Source organism: Stegostoma tigrinum, chromosome 25 (assembly GCF_030684315.1).
Source record: "Stegostoma tigrinum isolate sSteTig4 chromosome 25, sSteTig4.hap1, whole genome shotgun sequence".
Taxonomy (NCBI): domain Eukaryota; kingdom Metazoa; phylum Chordata; class Chondrichthyes; order Orectolobiformes; family Stegostomatidae; genus Stegostoma; species Stegostoma tigrinum.
In genome coordinates, this window is record NC_081378.1 from 52,640,036 (window position 1) to 52,652,035 (window position 12,000).

The window sequence follows — 12,000 nt, forward strand, 5'->3', positions numbered from 1 at the left end:
CTTTATTTTCAGCAGTTGAATTGATGGATTTTCTATCAAAGATGTCTGGCATCTGTTCGGTTTTTTTTCAAGTGATAGATGTCTAGCCTTTAAATAAATTGATGACATTCAATTACTGGGCCCAGATGACACAATAAAAGTTGATTCTGAAAATAGTTGAATACCCTTTATTCAGTGGAAAAAGTACTTGAATACGTCTGAACATTTCAACATTGCCAGTCATTTTTTAATCCTAGAGCTCTATGATAAGTACCAGATTAAAGCCACCATATGATATTTCATTAGGACAAGTGAAATTGGGAACAACTTTTAAAGATATCTGCCAAAAGGACCCTGACTCAACAACAGGCTTCCTCTGAGGCTCAGGACCCAAGACATCTGATGTGGTCAACACGATTTCTGCAACTTACCCACCCCAGTAAAAGTTCCAATGGTCCTGAAAATGGAATCTCACATATGATTTTAAATCAGCAATCCCAATGCTATTTTGTGTGAGCATCAGATCTCAGACCATCACATTTCCTGCACCAGACAAAATAGTGACTGGAACAAATTGGAGGGGAAATAGTATTTTTGGGTCCTCTTTCTCTCCTCCACTTCCAACCCCTGAAAGTGTTGCAATGGCAAAATCAGACCCTAGATCTCAGCAAGCTTACCAAAAACATCCATTTCTTTAACAAAGCTGAGTCTGGGATTTCTCTTGCTTCAATCACCCACCTTCTGCTAATTTGAACAAAAACCAGAGAAAACAATTTAATAAAAATGTACAACAAATCGGAAAAAAAGCACGAACCATCCCACGCACACAAATGAACGTCAGCATCTGTACGTAACGATAGGAACAGGACAGGCTAATGAAAGCCTCAATATTAAACCCACAGTGAGTGAACAATATTGAGTTGATTGGAGCATGAAGCTTCTAAATAAATCACATCACATTCAGTCTCGTAATATTCACATTAATTACATTCGCAATGCGATGATTAACCAGCGGAGCTTGTATTAATTTAGGAGAATCATGCTGGATCATTTTACAAAGTTCTATGTACTGCTTAAGAGCTTTTATTTTAAAAATAGTGTGCATTAAAACACAAAAGATAATTGATGTTCTCTTGATGCAAAAATGATTTGGACTGTAGGAACTGAGGATGATAAAAATGGACCACTTCTTTGCCACTGTTGCCACACTCACATCAAACCTCCTTCGAAGCATTGTGGAAGGATCACTTCAAGAATTAGTTCAAATGTTTGAAGTCTATCAACAAGGAAACAATTATGAAGGAGATTATCCTGTGAATTCTCTGGGGCTTCCTGTCAAACCTCATCCCATCATCATCTTCATGGTGAGAGGACACTCCATTATGTCATTAACTCTGTTTCTCTCTCCACAGATGCTTTCAGATCTGCTGAATTTCTCTAACATCTTTGGTTTATCTTACAGCATTCACAGCATTTTGCTTCTTTTTTTAGTTGATTACTGTTCATTTGTTATTCTTTGAAAGGCCCTCAGAAGCTTCCAGAACATTTCCCTTCATTTGTTTCCTCTCCACGTACTAAGGAGAGGAGAGGAGGAAGAGGAGAGGAAAGAGCGAAGGGAGAAGAAGAGACAGGATAGAGGAATAATGATAGGGAGAGGTTTAAATGAGGAGGAGGGGGCGGGGGTAACAGAAGGGAGAGGGATGTAAGTGAGGCAGAGAATGACTGAAGGAATGACAAAAGGAATAGAATAAAGGAAACGGGAGGAGAATGTTAGGAGAAGGAGGAAGGGAAAAAGAAGGGGTGTCTGAAGGCTGAGGTAGGGAGATTAGAAAGTAGAGATAGTGATGAGTAATGAGGAGAGGGGGAGGGGTCTGCTGAGGGAAAATGGAAGAAGGAAGAGAGATGAGGGGTCTAGCATGGAGGAGAGGAGTGAGGGACTGCGGGGCACATGGGTAAATGAATAGATCTGAGGCAGAGATGTAGAGAGGCAGCAGGGGACAGAGGGTTGCAGTGGTAGGGAGTTTCTCAAATTGGAGACCTGTGACCAGTGGTGTTTCACAGGGATCTGTGTTGGGACCACGGTTGTTTGTGAAATAACAAATGAAATGGAGGAAGGTATAGATGGTCTGATTAGCAAGTTTGCAGATGACACTAAGATTGGCAGAATAGCAGAATATAGATAGATTAGAGAGTTAGGTGGAGAAATGGCAGATGGAGTTCAATCCAGGCAAATGTGAGGTGATGCATTTTGGAAGATCCAATTCAAGAGTGAACTATACAGTAAATGGAAAAGCCCTGGGGAAAATTGATGCACAGAGAGGTCTGGGTGTTCAGGTCCATTGTTCCCTGAAGGTGGCAACGCAGGTCGATAGAGTGGCCAAGAAGGCATATGGCATGCTTTCCTTCATCAGATGGGGTATTGACTACTAGAGTTGGCAGGTCATGTTACAGATCTATAGGACTTTGGTTCGACCACATTTAGAGTACTGCGTACAGTTCTGGTCACCCCATTACTAAAAGGATGGGGATATTTTGGAGAGGGTGCAGAGGAGGTTCACCAGGATGTTGCCTGGTATGGAGGGTTGTAGCTATGAAGAGAGGTTGAGTAGATTAGGATTATTTCTATTAGAAAAATCGAGGTTGAGGGGAGACCTGATTGAGGTCTACAAAATCATGAGGGGTATAGACAGGGTGGACAGAAAGAAGCTTTTTCCCAGAGTGGGGGACTGAATTACTAAGGATCACGATTTCAAGGTAAGAGGGGAAAAGTTTAAGGGAGATATGCGTGGAAGGTTCTTTACGCAGAGGGTGGTGGGTGCCTGGAATGCATTGCCAGCGGAGGTGGTAGAGGCATCATTTAGCATCATTTAAAATGTATCTAGTCAGATACATGAATGGGCAGGGAGCAGAGGGATAATGATCCTTGGAAAATAGGCTACAGATTTAGATAGATAACCTGGATTGGCACAGGCTTGGAGGGCCGAACGGCCTGTTGGTGTGCTGTAATTTTCTTTGTTCTTTGTTCTGAGGGGGGAGTGACACGCGATAAATTGCTCAGACAATGAGCTAGCAGGAACACAATGGACCAAATGGCCTCCTTCTGTGCTGTAACAACTTTGAAAATTTGTGAGAGGGAAGGGATGAGGTGGTTACAGGGTAAAGTGGAAAGGGAACATGTGGGCAAATGGGGGCGGCATGGTGGCTCATTGGTTAGCATTGCAGCCTCACAGCACCGGGGACCCGGGTTCGATTCCAGCCGCAGGCAACTGTCTGTGCGAAGTTTGCACATTCTCCCCGTGTCTGCGTGGGTTTCCTCCGGGTGCTCCAGTTTCCTCCCACAGTCCAAAGACGTGCAGGCTAGGTGGATTGGCCATGCTAAATTGCCCGTAGTGTTCAGGGGTGTGTGGGCTGTAGGGGGATAGGTCTGGGTGGGATGCTTCAAGGGGCAGAGTGGACTTGTTGGGCCAAAGGGCCTGTTTCCACACTGTAGGGAATCTAATCTAAAAAAGACTAATCAAATCTCTGAGAAGGAGGAGGCAGTCAAGCTGTCAATAATCTCAGTGACAGCTCCCTAATGAGCAATGAGATTCTCTCCTCTTTTGGGTAACCCCCGTGGCCTGACCAATGAGGTCCTCCCATCTGACCTTTTCTTTTAACATACCCACCTCTGAGCCTGGAGTGTCCTCTCTGCCTCTCTTCTGTGTAAACAACTTAGGTTTCTAAGTCGAGATCTCTGAGGGCCCATTCCACTCACCTCATTTTAATTACACCTTCCTTTTTTCTTGTAATTCTTTCATTTATTGCCCATCTCTAGTTGCCCTTGAGAAGGTGATGATGAGCTGCTTTCTTGAACAGCCGCAGTCCATGCCTTTAGGTTGACCCACGATGCCCTTGGGGAGAGAATTCCAGGATCTTTGTCGATGGTGCATACCTACCGAGTGTCAACGGTGGAGGGAGTGGATGCTTGTGAATGTAGGGTCAATCAAGCGGGCGGCTTTTTCCCAGATAGGGTCAAGCTTCTTGAGTGTTGTTGGGGCTGCACCCATCCGGGCAAGTGGGGAGTATTCCATCTCACTCCTGACTAGTGCCTTTTGGATGTTGAACAGGCTTTGGAGAGTCAGGAGGTGAGTTACTCACTATAAGGTTCCGAGCCGCTGGCTTGCCCTTGCTACTGTATTTATATATATTTTCATTGCATTTATATGGCTGGCCTAGTTCAGTTCCTTGTCAATAGTAATGTGTGGAATATTGATAGTGGGAGATTCAGTAATCATAATGGCATTGAATGTCAAGGGGCGATGATTAGATTCTCTGTTAATGGAGATAGACATTGCCTGGCACCCACAATGCCATTAGGGAGGGAATTCCAGGATTTTGACCCGGTGACAGTGAAGGAATGGCGATATATTTCCAAGTCAGGGTGGTGAGTCAGTTGGAGAATGGTCCCAGGAATGAGAAGCTTAACATATGAGGAACGTTTGAGGACTGTGGGACTATATGCATTGGAATTTAGAAGGACAAGAGGGAATCGAATTGAAACTTACAGAATACTGAATGGCCTGGACAGAGTGGATGATGGAAAGATGCTTCCATTGGTAGGAGAGACTAGGACCCGAGGGCACAGCCTCAGAATAAAGGGAAGACCTTTTAGAACAGAGATAAGGAGAAACTTCTTCAGCCACAGAGTAGCGAATCTGTAGAATTCACCACTACAGAAGGCCGTGGAGGCCAGGTCATTGAGTACATTTAAGGCTGAGATAGATTCTTGATTATCAAGGGGATCAAGGGTTACAGGGAGAAAGTGGGAGAAGGGGTTGAGGAACTTATCAACCATGATTGAATGGCTGAGCAGAGACGATGGGCCAAATGACCTGATTTCATCTCCCATGTTTTATGGTCTTATGGTGAGTGGCTAGGAGGGGAACTTGCAAGTGGTGGTGCTCCCATGTATCTGCTGCCCTGTCCTTCTAAACTGGAGGTGGTTGTGGGTTTGGAAGGTGCTAAGGAGTCTTGGTGAGTTTCTGCTGTGCATCTTGTAGATGTGTATTGGAAAATTGCACACTTTTCACTGTACCTGTACTCTTGTATGGTATCCTTGAGTACACATGACAATAAAACCTAAATCTAAATCTAAATCTAGACAGTAGACAGTACTGCAATGAGCATCAGTGGCAGAGGGAGTGGATGTTGAAGATAGTCGATAGGATACCAATCAAGTGGGCTGCTAAATCCTGATGGGGTCATTATTGCAATTTAATCCGGTTTTCAGCAAGAGGTAGCACTGCGCTGAGAGCAGTTAATGAGATAGAGAGTAACAGTAATCCTTAAAGCTGTGTCCTTGTTTCGGGAGTTCCATAGACACTGAGGTGGGGTCATTGGCAAAGGGGGATTCACAGAACTCTGCACTTCAGCATCCAACCCAGCATCTGCAGCATCTCAGCTTCCAACAGAAGGGGCAGGATCAGGAACAAACAGCGGGGGAAGGATCAGGAACAAACAGAGGGGGGAGGATCAGGAACAAACAGAGGGGGGAAGATCAGGAACAAACAGAGGGAGGAAGATCAGGAACAAACAGAGTGGTGAGTATCAGGAACAAACAGAGGGGAGAGGATCAGGAACAAACAGAGGGAGGAAGATCAGGAACAAACAGAGTGGTGAGGATCAGGAACAAACAGAGGGGAGAGGATCAGGAACAAAAGAGTGGTGAGGATCAGGAACAAACAGAGTGCTGAGGATCAGGAACAAACAGAGGGGAGAGGATCAGGAACAAACAGAGGGGGGAGGATCAGGAACAAACAGAGGGGGGAAGATCAGGAACAAACAGAGGGGTGACGAGGGGCTGCACCCAGAAGAAAGCGCTTTTCTTTACAAAGTTTCCACTGGTCAGGGCTCAGCTTCACTAATGTATCAGAGCGACAGTGCCTCTGAAGTGGTCATCTACCCATGCGCCCTGTTGGAGCTCAACCTCAAGTCATTAGGCCCAGCTACCAGTGCCCACGGCAGTGACCAGCCTTGAATTTTCATTAGTCCAGCTCATTCCCAGACACAGCCACTGGCACTGGCACCTGAAAGATTTCACAATTGGCAAATGCTGATACTTTCTGACATCTTGAGCATCCCAAAATTTAATTGCTCCACTTTTGGAGCTTCAAAGGTTTGGACCAAATTCCTGGACCTCCCTCCGGGAATCTCTCCAACCTCTCTATGTTGCTGTCCTCCATCATTATAGTCCTTTAAATCTATCTCTGACCAAACATTTGCTCATCTGCCCTCATGTCTCCTCATGTGCTGGGTACCTAATGTTGCTACAATATACTGCTGCAAATCCCCTAAGAACATTTTACAAAAGTTTAAAGGCACCAAATAAAATCAGATTGATTTTGCCATACCCAATGAGGGTTAAAGGACCTTAACCGATTCCTCTGCAATTTCAAGCCTCCTTCTAACCCTATCTCTGTCCTGTTTTACTGCATTATGCATTCACCTACATATACACGTATACACTCACATGCACAAATATACACCAGCAGCACACACATCACACAGACATACACATACACGAACGCTCACACATACACATACAAATACATAGACATACAGCGAAACACACACATCTCCTTGAAAATGAGCTTTCTCTGTTCTGCTCTCTGCTGCAGCTATTCTTTGCAGCTCTTCTTTTTGTCTAAGTCAGATGATTTGCATATCTTCACTTCCTTCCTGCTGGTGCTGCTTCCAGGTCAAGAATCCCCGGACCATATAGGTCAGGATTTCTCATTGTTCAAGAATTTACAACGGATACTTTTATGAGATGCATTCTCTTAAAAATCCCTTTCAAACATTCGTCAAGCAATAAAGTTTCGAAAGTCACCTTAAAGAAATCACACATTTCCTATACTGTGCTGTGTCCAGGTCCTTCCCATTAGAGCGGTACCCTGCACTCATCTTTTCCTGTTTACACTCTTCACTTTTCTTAAAACACAAAGTTAACTCTTCCTCAGTGCAGTGTTTTTACCATCAAGGTTTTCTTGCCTGTTTCATAAATGCTTTACACCAGATTATGTGGCCACTGTTCATAGTTGAAATTGTCACAGAATTGGCTGCCTGCTTCTTAATGGTGAGCTGGCATTCTTCATTGGAGCAGTTTTCTGTACAGCAAGAATCATAAACCTATTCATAATAAAGTAGCTTATGATATTATAGCATCCAGTACTCTAATGGGATAGGTTAACAAGGAATAATATCACAACGAGAAAATGCTGACAGTGGTTTTCAGAGGGAAAAGAGAATAATAAAAATGTAATTCAGTCTAAGATTATTCCTGAACAGGAGATGAACTGAATAGTGAATTCCAAACTGATTTTATTATTAAGTTTAAGAGTTGTATCTTGAGATTGCCAGTCCCTGGGCAGGAAAGATCTTTCAGAATTGCTTTGTCTTACACAAAAGCGAGTGGACAACCGTATAAGGGAGAAAACGATAGAAGGTCACACTGACAGGGCGAGATGAATTAGGACAGATGAAGACTCACAAAGAGCTTGAGCACCGGCAATGGGGTGAATGGCCTGTTTAGCTGCACTACATTTAATGTAATACTATTTAAGAACAAAAGAAATGAACAATACAGCACAGGAACAGGCCCTTCACCTGCTCTGACACATTTTGCCTTTCCATTCTAAAACTGTCTTCACTTACAGGATCCATATCCCTCTATTCCCTTCCTATCCACATACATCCAGGTGTTTCTTGAATGCTGCTATTGTGCCTGTTTCCACCACATCCTCTAGGAGCGTATTCCAGACACTCACCACTCCTTGTGTGAAAAAATTACCTCACACATCTCTTTTAAACATTCCCCCCTCACATCTTAACTCTGTATCCCTTGTAATTGACCTCTCCATCCTGGGAACCATCCTCATACTAATCACTCTATGCATGGCATTCACAATCTTATAAACTCCCTTCAGGTCGCCCCTCAGCCTCCCATGTTCTGATGAAAACAAACCCAGTCTCTCCAACATTTCCTCTAACTAAAATCCACCAGAACATGCAACATCCTGGTTTAAAAAAAAGCAGAAGTTGCTGGAAAAGCTCAGCAGGTCTAGCAGGATCTGTGAAGAAAATATCAGAGTGAACATTTCGGGTCCAGTGATCCTTCCTCAGAACACCTGAGAACGTTCTCAGGAAGGGTCACCGAACCCGAAATGTTAACTCTGATTTTTTTCTTCACAGATGCTGCCAGACCTGCTGAGCTTTTCCAGAAACTTCTGTTTTTGTTCCTGATTTACAGCATCCACAGTTCTTTAGGTTTTTGTTTAACCATTAAACCTTTTCTGTGCCCTCTCCAAAGTATCCACGTTCTTCTGTTAGTGTGGTAACTAGAACTGTAGGCAATTTCTGGTATTATGCGTGATTATTTTAATGTTTGAAATACCCCAATTACTTTTGCATGTTAATGTTATTGTCCTTGATGCAGAATTTTGTGATGTACACACACATGTCGTAAGCAAAATATTATACAAGAGTGCTACATACTCATTGTTACCTCAGCGCAGTGACTTTAATTTCCCGCAAGGACAATATGGTTTCAGATAAGTATTTTATACAGTCATAGATTTAAGGAAAATCCATGAGGTGATCTTACAGTGAAACTTAGAGACTGGCTAATGAAAAGAATTCTCTGGAATGATCCCTGTAACATAAGTCCAAGCACCTTAAGAAAGAAATCTTGCATTTATATAGCACCTTTGAAGATTGCGGAATGTCCCAATGGTCTTTACAATCAATAAAATCCTATTGAAGTGTATGTACAATTCTAATGCAGAAACTGCATTTGTAAGTATATGTATTGAAAGCCTTCATAACATGGAACAGCACAGCACAGGAACAGGTCCTTAAACCACTATGTCTGTGTCTGATCATGATGCCATTCTAAAATATCCCTTGATTCCCTGCTTGTTTATATGTCCAAATAAATGCCCCTTAAACTTTGAAAATGTATCTGCGACTAGCACCTCCCCTGCAACATATTCCAGGCAACTATCACCTTCTGTGTAAAAGACTTCCCTTACACATCTCCTTTAAACTCTCCCCCTCACACCTTAAACCTGTGCCTCCTAAAATTTGAAAAGTATCCAGATGCATGTTTGTGATGCCAAGCCATATAAGAGCCATGGGACAAATGCTGGAAGATGGGATTAGAATGTTTAGGTGGTCTCTTTGGACTGATGGGCTAAAGGACCTTTTGCTGTGCTATGATATTAGGCAAGATTTAGGATGCATAGGTTAGGAAGGAAACTGCAGGGGTTGGGCACAATCGAAATGTGGACCCTGTTCAAGGAACAGCTACTGCGTGTCCTTGATAAGTATGTACCTGTCAGGCAGGGAGGAAGTAGTCAAGCGAGGGAACCGTGGTTTACGAAAGAAATGGAATCTCTTGTCAAGAGGAAGAAGGAGGCTTATGTAAAGATGAGGTATGAAGGCTCAGTTATGGTATTTGAGAATTACATGTTAGCCAGGAAGGACCTAAAGAGAGAGTTTAGAAGAGACAGGAGGAAACATGAGAAGTCTTTGGCAGGTAGGATCAAGAAAAACCCTAAAGCTTTCTATTGGTATGTCAGAAACAAAAGAATGACTAGAAAAAGATTAGGGCCAGTCAAGGACAGTAGTGGGAAGTTGTGCATGGAGTCCGAAGAGTTAGGAGGGGCGCTAAATGAATATTTTTCATCAGTATTCACGCAGGAAAAAGACAATGTTGTCGAGGAGAATACTGAGATACAGGCTATTAGACTAGATGGGATTGAGGTTCATAAGGAGGAGATGTTAGCAATTCTGGAAAGTGTGAAAATAGGTCAGTCCCCTGGGCCAGATGGGATTTATCCTAGGATTCTCTGGGAAGCTGGGGAGGAGATTGCAGAGCCTTTGGCTTGGATCTTTATTTCGTCATTATCTTCAGGAATAGTGCCAGAAGACTGGAGGATAGCAAATGTTGTCCCCTTGTTCAAGAAGGGGAGTAGAGACAACCCTGGTAATTATAGACCAGTGAGATTTACTTCGATTGTGGGTAAACTGTTGGAAAAAATTATGAGAGAGGATTTACAATCATCTAGAAATGAATCATTTGATTAGGGATAGTCAACACGGTTTTGTGAAGGGTAGGTCATGCCTCACAAACCTTATTGAGTTCTTTGAGAAGGTGACCAGACAGTTGGATGAGGGTAAAGCGGTTGATGTGGTATATATGGATTTCAGTAAAGCATTTGATTAGGTTCCTCGCGGTAGGCTATTGTAGAAAATACAGAGGCATGAGATTGAGGGTGATTTAGCGGTTTGGATCCAAAATTGGCTAGCTGTAAGAAGACAGAAGGTGGTGGTTGATGTGAAATGTTCATCCTGGAGTTCAGTTACTAGAGGTATACTGCAAGGATCTGTTTTGGGGCCATTACTGTTTGTCATTTTTATAAATGACCTGGATGAGGGCATAGAAGGATGGGTTAGTAAATTTGCGGATGACACTAAAGTCGGTGGAGTTGTGGATAGTGCGGAAGGATGTTGCAGGTTACAGAGGGACACGGATAAGCTGCAGAGCTGGGCTGAGAGGTGGAAAATGGAGTTTAATGTGGAAAAGTGTGAGGTGATTCACTTTGGAGGGAGTAACAAGAATACAGAGTACTGGGCTAATGGTAAGATTCTTGGTGGTGTGGATGAGCAGACAGATCTCAGTGTCCATGTGCATAGATCCCTGCAAGTTGCCACCCGGGTTGATAGGGTTGTTAAGAAGGCATATGGTGTGTTAGGCTTTATTGGTAGAGGGATTGCGTTTCGGAGCCATGAGCTCATGTTGCAGCTGTACCAAACTCTGGTCCAGCTGTGCTTAGAGTATTGCATACAGTTCTGGTCGCCGCATCATAGGAAGGATGTGGAAGCATTGGAAGGGGTGCAGAGGAGATTTACCAGGATGTTGCCTGGTATGGAGGAAGGTCTTATGGGGAAAGGCTGAGGGACTTGAGGCAGTTTTTGTTCGAGAGAAGATGGTTAAGAAGTGACCTAATAGAGACATACAAGATGATCAGAGGATTAGATAGGGTGGACAGTGAGAGCCTTTTTCCTTGGATGGAGATGGCTAGCACGAGAGGACATTGCTTTAAATTGAGGGGTGATAGATATAGGACAGATGTCAGAGGTAGGTTCTTTCCTCAGAGTAGTAAGGGCGTGGAATGCCCTGCCTGCAACAGTAGTAGACTCGTCCAGTTTAATGGCATTTAAATGGTCATTGGATAAACATATGGATGATCATGGAATAGTGTAGGTTAGATGGGCTTCAGATTGATTTCACAGGTTTGCACATCATCGAGGGCTGAAGGGCCTGTACTGCGCTGTAGTGTTCTATGTTGTATGTTCTATGGCTCTATGATTCTATGACCAAAGCTCCTGCAAACAGTGATGAAAAGATGTCCAAATCATCTGTTTATCTTCAGATACAATAAACCAGATTTCCATTGATATTCTAGTGCTCCATATCAGTCACATTCCAGCTATCTTGTGAGGTGATAGGACTCGAAGGTTGCAGGAACAGTACCTCATATTCCGCTTGGGAATGCTGCAGCCCAATGGTATCAATGTGGACTTCACAAGCTTCAAAATCTCTCCTCCCCCTACCGCATCCCAAAACCAGCCCCGCCTCCCTAACCTGTCCTTCCTCCCACTGCAGAAACACTAACCATTAACAGACAATTAGCTAGCTATATACACAGGGCTATGTCAACCATGATTAATGCTAAGGTACTCAAAGAGGTGGTGATTGGCCAGGGTGTGTGAACTGCATTAAGATATCTGCCTCGCACATTTTACTCGGCAAAGCAGGCAAAAATCATCTGAAGCTCAGCATCACAATCTCCAGCCTCCAACGACCAAAACACTGTCCCTAAAGAAACAAGCGCTCAGTAATGTGCCTTCCTACTGCAGCTGTGAGGAGTATCCAGCGGAATACTGTTACCTTTCCAACAAAATATTCAAATATCTCAG

General features: G+C 43.5%; 1 protein-coding gene across 1 annotated transcript in view; it reads left to right on the top strand.

Annotated features, from left to right (window-relative positions):
- Positions 1 to 12,000, top strand: part of LOC125463128 (dynein axonemal heavy chain 3-like) — a 556,635-nt gene that overhangs the window by 145,785 nt on the left and 398,850 nt on the right. Inside the window, 1 exon segment of the mRNA XM_059654753.1 lies at positions 1,140 to 1,343. Within this exon segment, the coding sequence (XP_059510736.1) occupies positions 1,140 to 1,343 (204 nt within the window).